Source organism: Mixophyes fleayi, chromosome 5 (assembly GCF_038048845.1).
Source record: "Mixophyes fleayi isolate aMixFle1 chromosome 5, aMixFle1.hap1, whole genome shotgun sequence".
Lineage (NCBI taxonomy): Eukaryota > Metazoa > Chordata > Amphibia > Anura > Limnodynastidae > Mixophyes > Mixophyes fleayi.
In genome coordinates this window covers 192,528,240-192,551,284 of record NC_134406.1, presented here as the reverse complement: position 1 = coordinate 192,551,284, position 23,045 = coordinate 192,528,240, and the positions used below count along the sequence as shown (strand labels likewise).

The 23,045-nt window shown below is 42.2% G+C and overlaps 1 protein-coding gene across 4 annotated transcripts in view; it reads left to right on the top strand.

The window, feature by feature from the left end:
- The window catches only part of ZNF236 (zinc finger protein 236), a 139,699-nt gene that overhangs the window by 41,259 nt on the left and 75,395 nt on the right, over positions 1-23,045 (top strand). For all 4 annotated transcript variants that reach the window (XM_075213212.1, XM_075213211.1, XM_075213213.1 and 1 more), the window contains exons 13-14: positions 4,721-4,865; positions 13,098-13,358. In XM_075213212.1, the coding sequence (XP_075069313.1) occupies positions 4,721-4,865; positions 13,098-13,358 (406 nt within the window). The remainder of the gene's footprint in view (positions 1-4,720; positions 4,866-13,097; positions 13,359-23,045) is intronic.

Genomic DNA, 23,045 nt, shown 5'->3' with positions numbered 1-23,045 from the left:
CACACAATGCCCAATATTTTCTTTGAGATCACACCATGTGAATTTAGGGAAATATTAAGATGTACAAGTTTATTCAAGTGAATGAAGGTTAAAGAATGTATTAACAAAATGAATAATCATTATTTGCAAATTGTCCTGATAACTGATTTAACAAGTTGGATGAATTAACTTGGACATAGCTATTTTCCTGCATCAGGTGCACAGAAGTTTTACATCACAACTCTGTGCTGCTGTGAATTCTTAAACCTCGGATTGGTTGCATATTCGCCCAGCCCCTTCCAATCTGGACTACAGATGGACATGCATTAGTTAAATGAGCTGAAATACTCTGTGTTGCTGTTGGCTTTCTAGTGCTCTGACTACAGGCAGGGCCGGATTAAGAGAATGGAGGCCCCTGGGCTAAGGGGGCCTCCATTCCCCCGTGAGGCCCCCCCCCCCCATCATTCGAGCTACCCTTTTTCCCCCCCAGTGATCCGAGCCGCCCCCGACACTTACCTCCTTCTCCAGTGCGCTGTACGCTCTTTACTGAGGAGATCTCGTGAGAGTGAGACTCACGAGATCTCCTCAGTAAGGAGACTACAGTGCGCCGGAGAAGAACCGCAGTGAAAGTGCTCCTGCTCCCGACTGATCAATACTGCTGCTGAGCACTTTCAAGGGGCCCCTGGGCTGTAGCCCAGTTAGCCCTATGGTTAATCCGGCCCTGACTACAGGTTATTCTATCCCTAACTAAAGGGATGACACAGCACAGCCATCCCATAAAGATGGCTCCCTAGCTTTGATGTGTCTCCCACACTAGCGTTATTTCTTCCAAACAACAACAGCAAACATGCAGTGCCCTGATCCTACCAACAGTCTAAGTGATCAGCCGTTGCGCAACACTAACGCTACTACTGAGTGTTGTGCACTGCCCTATCTTACCCCACAGTCCCCAGGTACAGTTCACAGCATACAGCAGTACAAAGGAATACAAGAGCCTACCCTTAATGGGGGTCTGACCCCTGCATTCTAACAAAGAATGACACTTGGGTCCAACAGGGGTACGCTAGGAATGCCACCATGTTGGATGAGGCAGTCTGGACTGAACCATCAGTGGCTACTGCTGGAACTCAGAATCAGCCTGGTCTGCACCCCACCCAAGTTGGAACCTCCGGATAAATCAAAACTCAAATGTGGCTTCCCACAAATTGGAAACACCGACCTAAGCCGTTGGAACTCAAAGTGAGGATTGTGCTGCACTACCAACGAGGTATCCTGTCACTGGTTCTTAGAGTGCTGGGAACAGTTCCAGGGACTATTAGGTCATGAACTTTCTTTGGCCTAGGGATGGATGGGACAGGGAGTGAATTCACTCAACTAGAACCTGACGGACTCTGCCCTGACTTCACTACACCTCTATGCTGGGCACCATGATTTACATCCAATGGCAACAAATGGCCACCTTTGGCCTATCACCAGTCCCTGCTGGTGCTCCCACAGGCCTATAACCAGTCCCTGCTTGTGCTCCCACAGGCCTATTACCAGTCCCTGCTTGTGCTCCCACAGGCCTGTCACCAGTCCCTGCTTGTGCTCCCACAGGCCTGTCCCCAGTCCCTGCTTGTGCTCCCACAGGCCTGTCCCCAGTCCCTGCTTGTGCTCCCACAGGCCTGTCCCCAGTCCCTGCTTGTGCTCCCACAGGCCTGTCCCCAGTCCCTGCTTGTGCTCCCACAGGCCTGTCAGCAGTCCCTGCTTGTGCTCCCACAGGCCTGTCAGCAGTCCCTGCTTGTGCTCCCACAGGCCTGTCAGCAGTCCCTGCTTGTGCTCCCACAGGCCTGTCAGCAGTCCCTGCTTGTGCTCCCACAGGCCTGTCACCAGTCCCTGCTTGTGCTCCCACAGGCCTGTCACCAGTCCCTGGTTGTGCTCCTACAGGCCTGTCACCTACCTGTCCCTTACAGTGCCAAAAATTCAAATAGCCGGGCGAGGAGCCCTGATTGGCTCCCTGTCACGCTCAACAAGGAACCGGCAGTGAATCACCCAGGAGCCGGGACCACGCTGGAGGGACTCAATGGGCTTCTGACACCCAGGTGAGTCCCTACATTACCTCAGGTTAAATCAGCTGATCTCTATGATAAACACAATCTCCGTTCTCTCGGTAAACTTGTACGTGTTGTATTTCAGATGCATTGTTCGTTTTAGTACGTATGGAGACTGTGTGTACTATAGACATATATTATCTGTATAATGACGGCCATCATGAGTTCAATTCCCGATCATGGCCTTATCTGAGTGGAATTTGTATGTTCTCCCCATGTTTGTGTGTGTTTGGTTAATTAGCTGCTGTAAAATTGACCCTAGTCTGTATGTGTGTGTTAGGGAATTTAGACTGTAAGCTTCAATGGAGCAGGTACTGATGTGAGTGAGTTCTCTCTACAGTGATGCGGGATTAGTGGCGCTATACAAAAAAATAAAGGATGATGATGATGACTTTGCGTTGGATCTAGCTGACAGCACTCTTGTTTTACCTAGTGTGTATATAGCTCAATTTGTAATACTTTTGAAGACTTTGGAAACTGTGTTGTGAGTGTGGTGATTACTACTTTATGCCAGCTAATTGTGCTTTTACAAATAAACTAATTTCACTTACAAAGTCTGAAACTGGCTGCTGTGGAGTGCAGGCATATGTATTCTAAATCTTTAAATACACAATAAAGCTCATAGCCTTACCACAGATTGTGCAGAGGCACAGCTCATTTCATTTTCCACAGATTCATCTATTTTTCCCCCTGGTGCATACATATGTTTTTACCTGCCTGCCGCTCTTCTGAGTTTTCTTTATAGAAAAAAAAGTGTTTGGCAAGAACTCAGCAGCATTGTAGGCCCAGATTGAAAAAACTTGAAAATTTTGAGTAAAAACTGAACTTGTTCTTTATTCTATCACTTTGCGATAAGTTCCTTCTTTGTTTTCAACTTTATTCTACTAAAATACTGCATGGCCCAGCTTTATTTACGTCTTAAATAAGTCTGGTAGATGAGGGGACACTCTCTGGTACATTAAATACATTTTTACCATTTAAAGTGCGTCTGGAAGTTGCAAAAGGTGTACCATAGAAAGTATAGGCTGTCCACTCTACAGCACCTTCTGAGAACGTGTGCAAATCAAGTCCTTTCACAGATCACAGAATGCTTTGTGGTCCCTGTCAACCTGGGAACTCCCCTGTGATCTTCCCAGTTTGTCTGCTCCATCCACTAGAAAATAAAAATGTTGCACCCTCCATGTATGTTGCCATGTTAGTGCACTAATCTTTGTGCTTCTCACATAAACAAGCACATTCACGCAAACATAAGGAGTATGATTGCAACATGTCACTTGCGTTATGGGCCCTCATTTTTGCAGCTCTTTAAATAGCCTTTAGTGTATCTGTTCTCCGGCAAGCAAGGAGGACTAATGAGAATGTTAAAGCTCAAAAAATAATGGAACTCATCCATTGATAGCCTTTTTTTCACAAGTGTTGTCAATACTGAAAATGTCTTCCTAAATCTCTAAAAACCAACCAACCTATGTAAGTCGCACCATTGCTACAGTCAGGGGTCAAGCCAGAATCTTTGAAAGTATCCCCATAGGACACATTCAAAGACAGGTGTCCTCACCTTAAGAATCCAGCTGGCGGCTGCTTCTTCCACTATTATAGCGCCTGCTCTGTATGTCACTTTCTGTTTAAAGAGGAAGAGAACACTAGATTTCCCTTCTCTAAGCATAATTAATTCCTAGAGGGGCGTAGCACTGATGGTACCTATACGAAATCACATGGCTGCTGGGCCCGTAGTGGATGCTACCCCAGTAGTTACCCCCCCTGGCTACAGTGTAAGCAAAAATCTGAAATCTGAAAAACTGAACATTTGTATTATTATTTCAAAAATAAGAATAGCCAAGATGCAGAGGTGGATGGGGCACTTTAACCAAGCCCACAGCACACCAAAGGTGGCTGGATGGAGGTCAACCACAACTTTATTGTAACATATTCAACGATATTTCACAACAAGCATAATTATCAGTTGATGCTAATAATTACACCATATTTAAATAATTTTTCATGAATGCTGACTGCCCTTCTTTTGTAATTCTAATATACTGTACTATCCTTTCACAAGGATGTGACAAGCGGTAACAATTAAAATAATAGTGCATTTCTCATTATCTGTTCTTACTCTGTATATTTGGACAATGACACAGTACCAGTACTATGCATTTTCCTCTGTATGTTGTCTGTTTTTACTATATATATTGTAAGTTAAAAAAATGGATGTTTGTATTTTAAATGCAAAAGACTTGCATCCAATTTTCGTGTACCACAGTATGTGCAACCAGGAAAAAATGCAATCCAAATTATTTGTATATATTTTAGATTGTAATTAAATATTAAACTAGTTTGATAACTATTATTTGCTAGGTTTGCTGTAATGACATTGTCCTTAGCAACAGATTCCTAAATGAGTAGTAACAAAGTGACCTGGGGAGCCAGGAGTAAAAAATACTGTAACAAAAAGTAAAATAAAAATACTTTTAAAAGTCCTGCATTCACTGTGCTATTGAAGCATATAATTCAATGTCCTAATTTGGCATTGCTATTAAACTACTTAATTGCATTAAATTGCTATATCCATTGAAAAAGCACAAGCCATTTAAGTACTGTTATCTTTTGTTATACTAGTAACTTTTTTTTTTCCCTTCTTTCTCTTCAACTAGGTCTGATCCAACCCATCCCAAGGAATAGCCAGTTTTTTCAGAGCTACTTCATTAATAGTTATACCCATGAAGTTGATCGACCATACAAGTGTTGTTACTGTCATCGAGCCTATAAGAAATCCTGCCACCTGAAACAGCATATCAGGTAACGGAACACGTTAATGAAATACTGATGACAAAACATTGTTGTAGGAATTGTGTAAATATTGCAATTCGGATTCAATATGTTAAAATGCAAACTTTGTTTAGAGTCTTATCTATGCTGCTATAAAGGGACATCTAGAAAATAAAGACCATTGTGGTACAAGAAATATGGTACATCTTACTTGTTTTCTAGATATTGATTGCATATCTCCTACTGGCATGATTTAATTTGCCCTGTCTTGTTTTTGTATGTGATACCTTGACTGTGTAACACTTTACAATCAATATAGTAAATATAAAAATGAGATTTTACGATGTGTTCAAACTCATTTCCACACAGCAGTGTTAGTAATAGGGCAGAATTACTGTTACCAAGTGATGTACAGTACTGTTTTGTCTTTAAAACTATATAGATGAAAATACAGCAGACTTTGAGAGACTGGGGAAATATATATATATATATATATATATATATATATATATATATATATATATATATATATATATATATATTATACACACAAATATCAGGGTGAACAGTGGAAAATATAACATCAAGTATAACTGAACAATGCAATTACTGAATTAGAAAAAAATATAGATATTTATAGGAGCAGCAGAGAAATGGATTACTAGCTGTAATCCAAGCTAACCAAAAATATAAAAAAAAGTCCTGTACAGTTATGAAGCATTCCGCTGCTATAAATATTTTTTTAGTTATTTACATTACGAACAAAGATAATTAACCAGTTTCCGACACATCCCAGATCTTTCTTGCAAGTATGACTGCAAGGAATGGGACTCTCTATCTCTTGTGAGACAAATTCGGTAGTGCTTATTTTCTGCACTGTCAAGGAGACTGGTATTTCTTCTACGCCGTGGTTGTGACTGAAAGAAGAAGAAAAAACATGCTGAATGAAAAGAGAAATTCAGACAGTTCTTTGGTTTTCATGTTGGTTTAGGGTTACGCAGACACCGAAGGGAACAACAAAAGCACACTTAAAACTACACATTAACAACTATTGTTATGACAATCAATGCAGCAGCCGCCAGCCAAATTATACCACTAGTTATGCTGAGCTGAAATGGGAATAGAACATAAAAAAGTGCTATTAATATTGTTATATTAAACACACTGAGAAACCTTTATGTGACCAGCATGGCTAATGTAATTGCATAATATGAAAATTAGCTTAACATTTTTAAAAGTAATAATACAACGTATAAACACAGGAAAAACATGAAACAGTACTTTTTTCACGGTACAGGTCATGTACAATATGTTCCACAGCGTCAGACAGGGGGGACAACAGAGCATACATAAAATATTGACATGATAAGAAGACAATATGCAGATGTGAAAACAAAGGGGCTGTGAGGGTTCTGGTCTTGAGAGCACTTACAGTCCAGTGGAAACGGGGATCAGAGAAGGTTGTGTAGATGGGAGTGAAAGGTGGATATTAGAGGCAGATCTAAGTAAGTGTGAAGGAGAGTAATTCAATATGAGGTTTGAGATGAAACACTGCTGATGGTGAGGTTGAATCATTGGAACTGAATTCTGAATGGTACAGAAGCCCGTATATGAGATTTGCAGAGTTGTGTCGTAATGACGAGAGAGAAAGTCATGGCATCTAGACAGATGGTTGAGGGGAATGCCTGAAAGGAGGTTACACTAGTCGATGAGGGAGATAACAGAATGGAGAGTTTTGGTTGTCTCTTGGGTAGGAAAAGAGCATATTATTGCAATATTTTAAATATGAAGGCAACAGAGCTGTGAGAGAGATTAGATGAGGGGAGTAAAGCAGAGGGCAGAGGCAAGAGTGACTCCAAAGTTTGGGAGATTGAAGAAATGATAGTGTTGTACACAATGAGGGAGATTTGATGGAGGGGTGGAGGAGGGAAGACAATTAGCTCTGTTTTAGACATATGAGGACTGAGTCATTAAGAAGAGCCAAGCAAAAAAAAAGGAGTAACTTTGCACCTTGGCAAAACCATGTTGCTCTGGAGGGGAGGAAAATTAAAATTGAGGACAGATTTATAGTTGGGGTAGGGCATGTCCTAGATCAACTTTAAATTTCAGTGTAAAAATAAAGCTTTAGGTATTTGTGTTCTACACGACAAAAAGCCAGTATTTTCTGTATGTGCAAAATAATAAACTAATTTGCACTCCTTGCATTGTAACATGGCTTGTTCGGGGATCAAATGTACTCCTTTTTTTTTGCCTTGCTCTCCTTAATATCTCAGGCACATTGAGCTTTAGAGATAAAGAAAGTAGAGAAGGGGAGAAGTCATGGAAAGATCGGTAGTATTGGGTGTTGTCAGCGTAGAGATTGTAATGGAGGCCAAATGAGAAAGATTGTTCACAGTGAGAAATCAAGGATTGAGAATTAAACCTTTTGGGATGATGACAGAGAGTGGGAGTGGAGGGGAGAATGTGCCAGTGTCATAAAGGATGTGCAGGTGAAGATTTTAATAATTTGTGTTCTAGGCGTTAAAGAGGGTCCACCAGGGTTAGTATGGAGAACTGTCCCTTATAGGTAAATGTATATGTGGTCAAACTGCAGATTTTATGTGATTTGGGCTGCATGACATGCAAAACACGCACAGGTTTGGCCTTTAATAAAATTGCCGTTTTAGATCCCGCCATCAAAATTGCCAGAAAACTGCGATTTTACAAAACTGATGGATTATACCCCATAGACTTTGCTTTAAGTAAATTGTCATCACTGTTGTGACAGCAGTCTCTGTAGAACAGTGTTTCTCAACTCCAGTCCTTAGGACCCCTAACAGTGCCTGCTTTACAGGTGACAAGGGAAATAATTATACCACCTGTGGATCTGTTAGAATGTGTCAGTCAGTAATGAATACACCTGTGCTTAAGCAAGGAGATATGAAAAACATGCACTGTTAGGGGTCCTGAGGACTGGAGTTGAGAAACACTGCTGTAGAATGTTGGTGGCGAAAGCCCAATTGCTGGGATTCGAGAAGGGAGACGGGGAAATAGGTAGTTCTACATAACCTCAAGTAATGTAGAGGCAAAGGGGAGGAGAGAAATAGGGTGGTATTTGGTAAGCGAGGTTGGGTTAAGAATTTTTTTTAGGATTTGTGTGATGAGTGTCTGTTTAAATGAAGATTGGAATGTTACAGTGGATTGGGACATATTTAAGTGGTGAGCTACAGGAGGGCATGCAGTGGGCACAGAGAATATTAGAGGAACTAGGATCGAGGGGACAGGTAATGGGGAGAAGATATTTGTGCAGATACATTGTCCTTGGCTACGGGGGAGAGTGAATTAAGAGAATATTAGGAAGTGCAGGAGAAGTTGGACATGGTGTACAGGGTCTGGTATGAGTAGTTATCCTGTTAAATGGTGTTGACTTTGTTTTTGAGATAGGTGGAAAAGTCATGGACTGTCAGGAAGGAAGGGTGAGATGGTACTTGTGAGCAGATAATGGCAAAGAGGGGATTAGAAGACATTAATATTAGAGATGTCAAGTAGATTTGCTTGGCAAGTGAAACAACCTTGTTGTAAGACGAAAGGATGCATTTATAGGGATGGAAGTTGTGTTTTTAGTGATATTTTCTCCAGTGGCACTCTGCAGTGCAGGAGCACTTCTGGAGCCAGTGGATATGTTTTTGTGTGCCATGGAGACTATAAGTGGTGACTGGAGCTGCTTTGTCAAGGGCTTTTGTGAGTTTGCTGTTGTTGAAAGAGGCAGCCAGTTTTAGGAGAGAGAAGTAGTTTTACTGAAGATATGAAGTCAATCGGTCCAAGAGCATTTTGGCTTGTGGATTAGGATGCAGGGGAAGGGAGAGCATGAAGTAAGGTGAGGTTGAAGGAAAAGAAATAGTGGCCAAAAATTGGGAAGGTCAAGTTGACAAAATTAGAGATGGAACAGAATTGGGAGAAAACAAAGTTAAGATATTGTCCATGACAGTGGAGGGAGATGAAGTTCCCAGGGAGAGACTAATGTGATGATGGGTTTGTCAGTGAGTGAGGTAACTTCACAGGTACAGACAATCAAGGAGGGGAAGGGAGAATAATGATGGTAGAGAGAGAAATAGGATGCTGCATGTGTCAAACAGTTATTCAAATGTGGTAGCCCACTAGAGCCTTAAAGCAACCTTGTTTTTGTGTGATGACACTTCTTGGCTCTGTCATTTGCACAACTTTCCATGAAATGTAGATGCTATTTATTTAAGAGCAGTCATTTAAGGATGCTCCTATTGCATAACTCACTTCATCAGCCTTCCACCAAAACTCCATACTTTCTCCTAGAAAAATAAAATAATAAACTCCCCACTAAACCCACATAAACCCATACGAACTTCAAACAAATAGTTATGGGGTCTGCATCAAACCCATGGCCCCAGCCCTATGAGGCAACAATGCTAACCATTATGAATATTATATATATTAGGCCACACCAGTTAGCATTGCTGCCTCACAGGAAACAAACTACTAGAATTCTCAGGTAAACCTGCACCGTTACAAGACCAGGTAGTTAGGTGAAGCAGTGCAGAGGTTTTACAAATGTCTGCTGCAATGATTACCGACAAACTTAATATTTTACAAATTTTTTTTTTATCTAGCAATATAATGTACAAGCCAATAATTGATATTAATAGGTCTTCAACTCCAACCAAAGTCCAAATGAAAAATTACAAGACATCTTTTCTACTGTCTGCACTTGAATCTCCAGCTGTAACAGACTTATTGTAAAAAGGAGTAAATTAGAAGCACAGTGAATACATGGTATATATAACATGGGAGAAGACCTACACCTCAAAAATAGTGTGTCTTCTATAAAAATACAAAGAAGCACAACATAACTATCACTGATATACAATAATGTATTGTATGTGCCATAGATGAAATAGAAATGGAATGAGTTTGTACTACCTGTTTGGAAAGCATTAGAAAACATAATATTATTATGTAAGCTTGAAAACATTGAAACAGTAGCAAAGTCAAGTATCTATAATGCAGATTTGGGGCTTGAATCATCAAGGCATGCAAATTAAGCGCAACTTGCGTTTGTTTTAAAACGCATGTAAATAAGCTCTGCACACTCCCGAATTCACCAAGGCTCGGATGCCTACACTGTTGAATTCGGGTGTTGGTCTGCTCTACTCTACTACACAGGACAATGCACGATACGTCCATAGCCTATGTGGATTATAAATTTGCAAAAGAATGCACAGAAAAAAATATAGAGAATTAATACAACCAGTTAATAATAAAGGCATTAATGGTAAAACCGTTAAAAACACAAGCACTAACATTAACTTGCAAACACAAGTTATAGCATGCATATGGAACTGTCATCACTAATACTCAGGACTAGCCCTGTAGCTGGAGCAAGACATACAGCAGAAAAATATTTAATTGTGCCATGCCCAGAGCTTGATTCGGATGTGGCTGCGTGCTCTTGAGTTTAATATGTCCTTCTGACAAACCTCTTTCCGGCCCCGTTCATTCCCTGAAATTGTAAGCTGTAGTAATTGTCTTTTGCGTTAGAAGATGGAGCGGACAGGACTGTGTTTACTTGCGTATGTCCCGGTTCAAGGCATGCATGGAGTGATTGTGCGTATGATATGCTTAAAATCGACAGATACGTGCCTTGATGAATCAGGCCCTTGGAGTTCAAGCTTAAGGTGAAAGCATTTTGGTTAGCCACATAAACATACAGCCTTTATATCTATCACCCAAGATATAGTGACGGGCGATGTTTTGTTACCCCTAAAATGCTTGCTGGTTCTGTCTCCTGCCTTGTGTATAGAATGCCAAAATTATTAATAAATGATTACCGGAACATAGAGGGTGGAGGCAGATGGAAATCAATGAATTAATATGTTCTCATTAAATGGTATCTAAAATAACTATATATTTATGGTACCAACTACTATTCCAGAAATATTCGCTTTTATGTATTGCGTTTTTTAAATCTGTCTCTTCCACTTTCCACTCTCACTTCCAATCTAATGCAGAGGTATCTGTGGAATGGAGAGAACAGATGCTCCGCATACAAGTACTTTAGAAAGGAAATAACTGGACTTCAAGTGGCCGGACAGCTTTTGTCTTTACAGCAGTTTCTTCCAATTTTGGTTAGAGATACTCAATATTTGTTTCAATGTGTTTTTTGGTCCCATTTTAAGTTTGAAATGTTGCAATAAATTCGAAGAAAGCAACCAATTTCATGCTGGCTCAAACACATTCAGGCTTAAATTGCTACATTTTTATAGTATTTTTAAAGATTTTTTATGTGAACAGGTAATTTGAACTTTGGTCTCAAACACAGTAATGTTTGCTCTTCAAATTAAAAAATACATTTTAAAATACTATAAAAAGAAGAAATGAAACTGTTTATTTTAAAATCTTTTACAACATTTAACTGCAAACTTATAGCTTAGCTGGTAAAAAAATACACAGCATGGTGGTTGAACTAAAAAAATGTGTTTAGATATTTTTTAAATTGATTCAACCAAAGGTTTAAGTTTGTCAAACCGGGCAGTTTGATCAAACATCGAACTAGCTTTTGAATAATTCCAGCACCTCTGATTTTGGCACCTAGTTCTCAAATTCTTATTTAATGTTTAAAGTACTGTTGCCTAAGCAGCAATTTTATGACAATGCAGCTTAATAATTCACTAGGCACTATTGACATCATGGAGAGCCATGTTTTTTGAGACATTTAGTGGCAGATTCACGAGGTACCGCTGCGCACCTTGCAGGCTAATCTACAGAAATCTCTGCTCATTTACCCTCACATCTCTATGGGATGCATCTCCTCACACCAAATTGAATCTGCTCCATAATCTGTGGAGCCTATCGCATCATTTTTTGTGTGTAACAATTTCAGGAACAAATGTCTAGGATGATATATTGGTATTTTTCTATGTATATTTGCTTAGTGCATACATGATGACGGGTACAGTCATGGCCAAATATTTTGAGAATGACACAAGTATTGGTCTTCAGAAAGTTTGCTGTTTCAGTGTTTTTAGACCTTTTTGTCAGATGTTGCCATAGTATACTGAAGTAAAATTACAAACATTTCATAAGTGTCAAAGGCTTTTATTGATAATTACATTAAGTTTATGCAGAGCGTCAATATTTGCAGTGTTGACCCTTCTTTTTGAAGACCTCTGTATTCTTAGGCAAAATTGTAAATGAGCCCACTCCCTTGGCGGAGAAGGAACCCCACACATGAATGGTCTCAGGATGCTTTGCTGTTGGCATGTCAAAGGACTGATGGAAGCGCTCATCTTTCCTTCTCCGGACAAGTGTTTTTTCAGATGCCCCAAACAATCTGAAAGGAGATTCATCAGAGAAAATGATTTTACCCCATTCCTCAGCAGTCCAATCCCTGTACGTTTTGCAGAATATCAGTCTGTCCCTGATGTTTTTCCTAAAAAGAAGTGGCTTCTTTGCTGGCCTTCTTGACACCAGGCTATCCTCCAAAAGTCTTCGTCTGAATGTGCGTACATATGCACTCACACCTGCCTGCTGCCATTCCTGAGCAAGTTCTGCACTAGTGGGACCCGATCCCACAGCTTAATCAACTTTAAGAGACGGACCTGGTGCTTGCTGGACGTACTTGGGCGGCTTGAAGCCTTCTTTCCAACTATTGAACCTCTCTCTTTGAAGTTCTTGATGATCCAATAAATGTTTGATTTAGGTGCAATCTTATTAGCAGCAATGTCCTTGCCTGTGAAGACCTTTTTATGCAAAGCAATGATGACTGCATGTGTTTCCTTGCAGGTAACCATGGTTAACAGAGGAAGAACAGTGATTTCAAGCACCATGCTCCTTATAAAGCTGCCAGTCTGTTGTTCTAACTCAATCAGCTTGACAGAGTGATCTCCAGCTTTGTCCTCGTCAACACTCTCACCAGTGTTAACTAGAGAACCATTGACCTGATATTAGCTGGTCCTGTTGTGGCAGGGCTGAAATGCAGTGAAAATGTTGTTTTTGGGATAAAGTTCATTGTCATTGCAAAGAGGGACTTTGAAATTAATTGCAAATTCATCTGATCACTCTTCATAACATTCAGGAGTATACGCAAATTGCCATCATAAAAACTGAGGCAGCAGACTTTGTGAAATTTCTGTAATTCTCAAAACTTTTGGCCATGACTGTACACTTTAAGGAAAACTAGATATTGCATCATTCTCTTGTTTTTAATATGTGAAGTTCATTAAAATATGTTTCTCCTCCTTTTCTACTTAGGTCCCATACCGGCGAAAAGCCCTTTAAATGTACTCAGTGTGAGAGAGGATTTGCATCATCTGGTGTCCTAAAAGCACATATTAGAACTCACACAGGATTAAGATCCCATAAGTGTCCTATATGCAATGGAGCTTTTACAACAAGCGGAAGCCTCCGGCGTCACATGGGTATTCATAATGACTTGCGACCATATATGTGCCCTTATTGCCAGAAAACATTTAAAACTTCCTTGAATTGCAAAAAGCACATGAAAACCCACAGGTAACGTACAATTATATGCATATTGTGCAATTTGTGTATTTTCGTGAAAGTCAATTATATCATTTTTTTTTTTTTTTTTATCTACTTACAAGGTTTAGTGGTGAGTGTCCCCTTCAGCCTCTTTGTTGTAACAATTATGTAGCTATGTAAGTAATGAATATGGAGTACTTGCCTTACTCTAGACCAGCGCGCGCTGGCCGGCCGGTGGTGCAGAGTCTAACGAATTCCCTGGTGTTCACCAAGAACCGCCGCAGGATGGGCGGGATGGGCTTTGCTGCGGAGGATCGCAGGTCGCGGTCCACTGGTCTGCCTCTAGAGGTAAGGATGTAGGAGGTAGCCCACGATAACACTGGAGCTGGAAGGTAGTATCAGGATAGCCGAGGTCTGGTACACTTGGAATGGAGATAATACGTAGTCAGCAAGCCTGAGTCTGGTACACTTGGAGTGGAGATAATACGTAGTCAGCAAGCCTGAGTCTGGTACACTTGGAGTGGAGATAATACGTAGTCAGCAAGCCTGGGTCTGGTACACGTGGAGTTAATGTCTGAAAAGCCTGCAAGGAACTGGTACACGGGAGACACACATGAAGCACCTAGTCAGGGTACATAGGAAGTTGCTCTGACGCTGTCCAGGCGTCAGAGCAGGACTTTAGTAGTTTGCAGATTTGAATTCCCCGCCCTGACTGTCATGTGATAGCGCCGCCGCGACCTGGAAGAAGAGAGGATCGCGGCACTGGAGCGAGGACAGTTGAGTTGTAACAGTACCCCCCTCCAAAAAAGGTGGACTCCGGACACCTATAGCGGCTTGGTGGGAAATTTCTTATGAAAGGCTCGTAGAAGTAGTGGAGCATGCACATCAGCAGCAGGAACCCATGAACGTTCTTCGGGACCGTATCCTTTCCAGTCCACTAGAAATTGCAGAACTCCTCTTGACCGACGGGAATCCAGAATTTGTTTGACCTCAAACTCAGACTGTTCTTGAATGGCCTCTCTTCAGTAGAGAATTGATTGTTAATTACAGGTTTAAGGAGAGACACATGGAAGACACTAGAAATACGTAATGACGAAGGAAGCTTTAACTTAAAAGCCACCGGATTGATAATCTTGGATATTTCAAAAGGGCCGATGAATCTAGGAGCCAATTTTTTGCTAGAACCTTCAAATGGATGTTACGGGTGGATAACCACATTTTGTCCAATGGGATGAATTGAGGAGCTACCCTTTTCTTCTTGTCATACGCCTTCTTAGCGCGGATCGCGGACCTCCTCAGCCTGGTTTTCACTAGATCCCAGATGTCAGAAAACCTGCGAAAGAGAGAGTCTACCGCTGGTACCTCTGAGTGAGGCAGAGAAGAGAAGGCTGGTAGCCTGGGATGACAACCATACAAGATAAAGAAGGGGGAATTGGAGGCTGCTTCATGGAAATGGTAGTTGTGAGCGAACTCTGCCCAAGGAAGGAGGTCAACCCAATTATCCTGATTGGCAGAAATGTAAAACCTTAGAAACTTCTCCAATTCTTGATTAGTCCTCTCAGTCAATCCGTTAGTCTGGGGATGATATGCAGATGAAAGATCCAGTTTGGTTACTAATTTTTGGCAATAGGCTCTCCAGAATCTAGATACAAATTGTGACCCACGATCAGATACTATGTGTGCAGGACAGCCATGAAGTCGAAATATCTCCTTAATAAAAAGATCCGCTAACACAGGAGACGAAGGAAGTTTCTTCAAGGGAACAAAATGTGCTACCTTAGAAAACCGGTCAGTGACGATCCAGATGACGGTATGTCCCTTAGAACTTGGCAGGTCCGTGATAAAATCCATTGAAATATGAGACCATGGAATATCGGGAACAGGTAAAGGCATGAGTGGACCGGTTGGTCTCTGTCTGGGAATCTTATGCTGGGCTCATCTCAAACAGGCAGAGACAAAAGACTTAACATCCCTGCGTATGGTAGGCCACCAATATTTTCGGGAGAGTAATTCCCAGGTCTTCCGCATCCCCGCATGTCCAGAAAAAAAGGAAGAGTGAGCCCAATGTAGCAATTTAACACGGAGGGGTGGGGTTACAAATGTTCTCCTTGGAGGACAACTCTTTTCGGTCAATGGGGACAAGGCCAATATACAGTTGGTATCCAAGATTGGTTTGTCTCTCTCTGAAGCTTCGGTATCGGTAGCATCGAATGAGCGAGAAAGGGCATCCGCTTTGACATTTTTTGAGCCTGGACGGAAGGTAATATTGATATTGAAGCGTGAAAAGAAGAGGGCCCATCTGGCTTGACGAGGGTTTAGACAATGTGCAGACCGTAGATAAAGTAAATTCTTATGATCGGTGTATACTTTTACCGGAAACTGAGCACCATCAAATAAATGTCTCCACTCAGAGAGAGCCAATTTGATTGCCAAGAGCTCCTTATCACCGATTCCATAATTCTTCTCTGCAGGCAGAAACCGGCGAGAAAAGAATCCACAAGGATGATATTTTCCACCTGAATCTTTCTAGGATAGTACCGCTCTGACCCCTACGGAGGATGCGTCCACCTCTACAAAAAAGGGCCGTTGACAGTCTGGTTGAAAAAGAATGGGAGCTGTGGAGAATAAGGTCTTGAGGTCCTTAAAGGCTTGCACTGCTTCAGAAGTCCAGATTTTAGGATTGGCGGATTTACAAGTGAGGGCTGTAATGGGAGCTACTAATGAAGAATAACCCTTAATAAACTGTCGATAATAATTAGAGAACCCTAATAATCGCTGAGTACCGTATATACTCGAGTATAAGTCGACCCGAGTATAAGCCGAGGCACCTAATTTTACCTAAAAAAACTGGGAAAACTTATTGACTCGAGTATAAGCCTAGGGTGGGAAATGCAGCAGCTACTGGTAAACAGGAGACATGTGTAAGTGATGGAGGGGAACTAATATCTTACAGGTTCTGGTGGATCCAGCAGGACATGGCAGATAGGTTGGGAACATTGGCGTCTAAGATCTCCCTGAATATGTTAACTAAACTAACATTTTAGTTCCTGTTTTTAGCAACCATTGCTACCAGCGCCTGAAATATAAAAAAATAAGCAAATTGATGCTGTAGTGATTAAAACCTCTCTGTCATTGAATGCTGATTGGTTGTGGCGGGCTACTAAAGTTGCTGCACCTTACCAGAATCATGGAGTTTTCCTCCCCCGGGGTCTCCTCCACTGCGCTGTTGGGATTGCTAGATTTTTATAATGAGTGTCCACAATTAAGGGTCCAATGTGCAAATAGGCTGCAAGTCAATGCCCCAGTTCCATGTCTCCTCATTGCGCCAGTTACATTTCATGCTATTGTTGCTGAAAGGTCATCAGCTTGAAGCAGTGCAATAAGTGATCAGGAGGAGGAGTTCAGCCTTTCACTTACCTCCGCAGTGGAACGCATGTGCGTTCCACAGACAGGAAGTTCGGCATTTGGAACGCAAGTTTGCGTTCCAAATGCCGAACTTCCTGTCAGTGGAACACACATACGTTCCACTGTGGAAGTTAAAAGCTGAGGGACTGGAGAACAGGAGTTCACTCGTGTATAAGCCGAGGAGGGCTTTTTTCAGCACAGAAAATGTGCTAAAAAACTCGGCTTATACACGAGTATATACGGTAGCTTTAAGGCCTGATGGTTGTGGCCAGGATGGCTTTAAGCTTGGATGGGTCCATTTGAAGGCCAGTCTTGGATATAATATATCCTAGGAAGGGAAGATTCTCTTTTTCGAATACACACTTTTCAAGTTTGCAAAATAATTGATATCTCCGAAGCCTGCTCCATACTTCTCTTACATGTCTGCGATGAGATGCGAGATCTGGGGAAAATATAAGGATGTCATCTAGGTAGATAACTACAAATTGGTAAAGCAAATCTTGGAAGATCTCATTCATAAAGTTTTGGAAAACAGCAGGAGCATTACACAGCCCAAAGGGCATTACCAAGTATTCAAAGTGTCCATCCCGTGTATTAAAAGCTGTTTTCCATTAATCCGCTTCCTTGATACTAATTAGGTTGTATGCACCTCTTATGTCCAACTTAGAAAAAATAGAGGCCCCCTTTATTTGATCAAAGAGCTCAGAGATCAAAGGCAGTGGATATCTGTTTTTCACTGTGATAGAATTGATGGCACGGTAATTAATACAAGGGCGAAGGCCCCCATCCTTCTTTTTTACAAAGAAAAGACCTGCCCCTGCTGGAGATGATGATTTACATATGAATCCTCGCTTCAGATTTTCTTGAATGTATTCAGATACTGCATTGGTTTCGGGAATAGACAAGGGAAAAATGCGTCCGCGGGGAATAGGTTTACCAGGTTGAAGATTAATAGCACAGTCCCAACTCCTATGAGGTGGAAGTTTAGTAGCTTCCTGTTCACAGAAGACATCTGAAAAACTTTGGTAATGACTTGGCAAGAGTTGGGGGTTGCCCAGTTGAGCACTAATCTTGGAAAAAACAGGGGCTACCTTAGTCAAACAATTGCTGTGGCAAGTCGAACTCCAGGAAAGAATCTCATCGGCATGCCAGTCTATTCTAGGAGAGTGATGACGAAGCCATGGCAGGCCTAGAATCAAGGAGTTAATTGCCTTAGGATTTACTAAAAAAGAAATGGTCTCAACATGAAGTACTCTAACTCTGAAAGTTAAAGGTATGGTTCTGAATAGAATATGTCCTCCAGAAATTGTACCACCGTCAATGGTGGTCAGGGAGATGGGCCTCTCTAAGGGCTGGGTAGGAATACCTAATTGAGAGATGGCTGTTGAGGAAATAAAATTGCTTGCTGCCCCGGAATCCAATAATGCAGAAACAGGGTGGACCTTGGAACCTACCACTACTTCACAGGGAATAATAAGACAATCTTTGCTGTTGAAAGAAGAGAGGATTTGAACAGAGGAGCCTAACGAAACCTCCCTATTAAACGTTAGGTTCTGTCGTTTCCCGGACGCTTAGGACAGGTACTCAAAAGATGACTCCCCTCGCCACAGTACAAACACAACCGGTTTCTGAACCTTCTCTCTCTCTCCTCAGCTGAGAGGCGGGTTCTTCCAAGCTGCATGGGTTCCTCCAGAGGCTGAACAGGGGTCTGGAAGCTAGGAGCAAGATGAAAGGGACCACGCCGGGATTGTTCTTTCTCTAAGGATCGCTCCTTGAAGCGAAGGTCAATTTTAATGCATAAGGAGATTAAGTCATCCAAAGAAGTAGGGAGTTCTTGGGAAATCAATTCGTCCTTAATTCGGTCTGTAAGACCTTGCCAAAAAGCAGCTGTTAAAGCTTCGTTATTCCATCGTAGCTCTGAGGCCATTGTTCTAAACTGCACAGCGTATTGACCTACAGAAAGGCTCCCTTGCCGGAGCCGAAGAATACTGGTAGCTGCATTAGCGACTCGTCCTGGCTCATCAAAAACCTTCTTGAAGGTAGAAAGAAAATTGGAGTAATTATGTAATAAGGGATCATCTCTCTCCCAGAGTGGAGATGCCCAGGCTAGGGCCTGACCAGACAAAAGGGATATTATATATGCTAGGGAAGTTTCCAGGAAGAAGCTCAAATTTTATGGCACATTGGTTTAAAAATCCCCTACATAATTTAGGTTCCCCCGTCAAAGGTGGGTTAGGAATACGCAAGGATGATGCTGCACCTGCAGGTGAAGAGGCGGCTGGAGGAGCCTGAACGGGAGCTGATGCCATCCCGGATGCCCCTAAAGTTGTTTGTAAAGTATCCATTCGGGCTGATAGTCCTTGTAAAATTTTTAGTAATTGATCCTGATTGGATTCCTGTTTCTCTACTCTTCCTAAAAGGTGTTGGAGCAAATCCCTAGGGGAGGGGGTCTCCTGAAGTATCCATATTTTTGGTCAGAGCAAACTGTAACAATTATGTAGCAATGTAAGTAATGAATATGGAGTACTTACCTTAATCTAGATCAGCGCTGGCCGGCCGGTGGTGCGGAGTCTAACGAACCCCCTGGTGTTCACCAAGAACCGCCACAAGGCGGAATGGGCTTTGCTGCGGAGGATCGCGGGTCGCGGTCCACTGGTCTGCCTCTAGAGGTAAGGATGTAGGAGGTAGCCCACGATAACACTGGAGCTGGAAGGTAGTATCAGGATAGCCGAGGTCTGGTACACTTGGAATGGAGATGAATACGTAGTCAGCAAGCCTGGGTCTGGTACACATGGAGTTAATGTCTGAAAAGCCTGCAAGGAACTGGTACACGGGAGACACATGAGAAGCACCTAGTCAGCGTACATAGGAAGTTGCTCTGACGCTGTCCAGGTGTCAGAGCAGGACTTTAGTAGTTTGCAGATTTGAATTCCCCACCCCGACTGTCATGTGACATCGCCGCCGCGACCTGGAAGAAGAGAGGATTGCGGCGATGGAGCGAGGACAGGTGAGTTGTAACATCTGTACACCGCTTTCCAGGGCCGTAGCTAAATATTTCAGTGCCCTGGGCAAGAGAGAACACTGGTGCCATAAATAACCCTCCCCAGCCTGACGTTAAATTAATAGTATTTACGTTTACAAATAATAATCCTTCCTCTCAACCAGTCTCAACATTAATTTAATAGCATTACCATTTATTATGTAGATCTATTTCCCCCATCACCCCGACATTAAATGAAAAGCATTCCTATTTAATAACCCCCACTGCCATCAGCACCAGTAGTAAATTAACAACATATTAATTTAATAAACATGTTCCCTCCCCGCACTCCCACTAGCCCCGACAGTAGATTAATACCAACGCTTGTAGAGGTCTAGGCATTTATTAAAAAGGTCTGTTTCCCCACAAGCTCCAAAATCAAATTAATAGTCTAACAGAGAGAGTTATTGCTAATAAAGACATCCTCTTCTTTTTAATATACTAGGGTCATTCCACATCAAATCACACAACTTTACAACAAATTCTACCTTACATTCTCTGATTTCAATTAGGTTTGATATAATAAATGCTGCCCTGGGCGTAAAGAAAACCCCCAAATCTTAGGCTGAGACATGCACTGGTTTTGAAGCTATACACCTTAAAGTTGCATTTTTTTTTTATGAAAAATTTGCTTTTAACATTTATTTAAATTGTATTTGTGGCTCACCTGATTGAGCTGGAGAGTTCTGCATGGTCTCATTTTAAACCTCTTTGATGGGCTTTCATATGATATATAACACAGCGTTATGTTTCAATAATAATTAAAAATTTAAAATTTTCATTATCAAAATTTTGATTTTTTCAAAAATCCATTTTTTATTTTTTTTAAAAAAACATCTCAAAAATTGAGATTTTAATCAATCCCCAAACTTTTATTTTGGGATCATGTGCTACACAAGCTTTCAGTTTTGAGTGATTCGTGAAAACTGTATTTTTTGAGGCACCACACATCTGAGAAAATCAACAAAACATTATTTTTTCCATTTCGCTTCATTGGAGGAATGCACGTTCCTCTTCAGGTGTGTTTGGGGATGAGATTTTACAGACAGCGCCTGCTCCCACTTATGCGCAGGTGTGCAAACTTGGAAACATGGAAAGACTTCAATTTTGTTGAATAGGCCATGGCATTTTAAGAGGACAGAATACATGACTCTGGACCATTTGAGTCACATTTAAAAAAGCAGAGTGTTTAACTACAATGGAGTATCAGACTGGGAGAATGTGTGCTGGGAGAATGGAGGAACATCAACTTGGAGAAGTGGTGCTGGGAGAGAGAGACCCAGCATACTGAAAGCAACACTGTACTCACAAAACAACATTTTTGTACTTACCGTAAAATGTCTTTCTCTTAACGCAGTTGGGGGACACTGCTCACCGTGGGGTATAGAGGGCGCTATGTGGAGTTAGACCGTAAAAAGACATATTTGGCCTGCTCCCATCCCCTCTATGCTCCCTCTCACCGGTGATATTAGTTATTTATCTTACAAAGCCACAAGAGTGGTGCAACAGAACACTCATGAACCGCTAGAAACAACAAACGGGGGTAGGATCGCAGTGTCCCCCAACTGTGTTAAGAGAAAGACATTTTATGGTAAGTAAAAAAATGTTGTTTTCTCTTGCACATACAGTTGGGGGACACTACTCACCATGGGTATGTTCCAAAGCTGCCCCAACGCGCAAAACTTTTCAGCCAAAACTGGTGTCTTTGGAGGCAAAGACATGAAAACGATAAAATTTAGTGAACGTGTGGACAGATGACCATGTGGCTGTCCGACACAACTGCTCGACTGGGGGGGGGGGTGCCCTGGCCGTGCAAGCTCAGGTTAGCACATCGTCGCTAGCAGAAACGCCAGCATGTGCAAATGCCCTGACACAGGGGGTTGAGACATTGGTTAAGCTGCTATCTAAACCAACAGAGATTCCAGTGGTTGCGGCAGTTCTCCCCTCTACCTCAGTAGCAATTGACCCCCTGGTAACAGGCAGGCAGGACTACGGGAACCGCCGAGTCCACTGACTTGGTACAGGCTGGGGTTCCGTCTGTCCTCACCTCACAAGACCCTCCTACAGGAGAACCGGCTTGGTCAGCTTTCCTAGTTAGAGGACTTGATAGGTTAAACCGGTTCTTACCGGTCCCTTAGCCAAAAATAAGAGACACGATCCACTAACCCTATTCCGACCCTCTCTGATACAGAGGGATTGTCAGAAGAGGAGGGTGACCTGATGGAAGACTCTGATTCTACACCGGTCTTAGACCCAGAAGAGTCTTCCACATATCAGGGTATTGATGACGGGGTGGTAGCAGTTCGTCAGACATTAGGTATTCTGGATCTACAACAACGAAGGATTAAATATTATCAGCGCTCCAAAGATTTCTGGATCTAGAAGAGAGTAGAACATCAGATCAAAGTCTCTTAAAAAAGCTAGGAAACGTGCGAACCACTTTCCTCCATCATTAGAACTGAAGGAAATAGCAGAAACATCCTGGAAACAACCTGATAGGAAATTTACCGTTTCGCGAAGGTATCTGGCTTTATATCCATTACAGGAGGAGGATATCAACCGCTGGGAACAGGTTCCAAGGTTGGATTCTCAGGTGGCGTGCTTGGCACTTCCTTTCCCAGGGACAGCCACCCTGCAGGATGATACTGACCTGCAAAATAGAGTGATTTTTAAAGTCTACACTGCGGCAGGTATGTCATTCAGACCTATCTTTTCATCGGCATGGGTTTCCAGGGCTATGGAAACATGGGCTGACCAATTACCAGCAGGTCTGCAAAATTCGGAATTGCTTCCCCTTGCCCTGTATCTCATGGTGGCTTCCGGATACTTATACGAGACCGCCCAGAATGCAGCCTCCATTTCTTTATATATTTATGCAACTGCACTAGCGGTTGAACCTTATGGCTCAGGTCCTGGGATGCAGACACAGAATCAAAAAAGTCTTTAGAATCACTCCCTTATTCAGGGGGAGTGTTGTTCGGACCTGAACTGGACAGCATAATCTGCCAGGCCACAGGATGCAAAAGCAGCTTCCTCCTGGTAAATGTTCCAAAACCTATGACATCGACATTTGGTTCATTTCGGCAGTCCTTTTGTGGAAGCTCCGTCAGACGGGGCCCGACACATAGACAGAGAACTTCGTCCTCTTGAAGACAATCGTATAGAGGTAGTCCTTCCTCCTCCTCAAAACATCCATCTAAGCTTTCTGAAAAGCAGTCAGTTTGACGGTTTCCGTACCCTCCTCGCAGCTGTGGGAGTGGGTGGACGTCTGC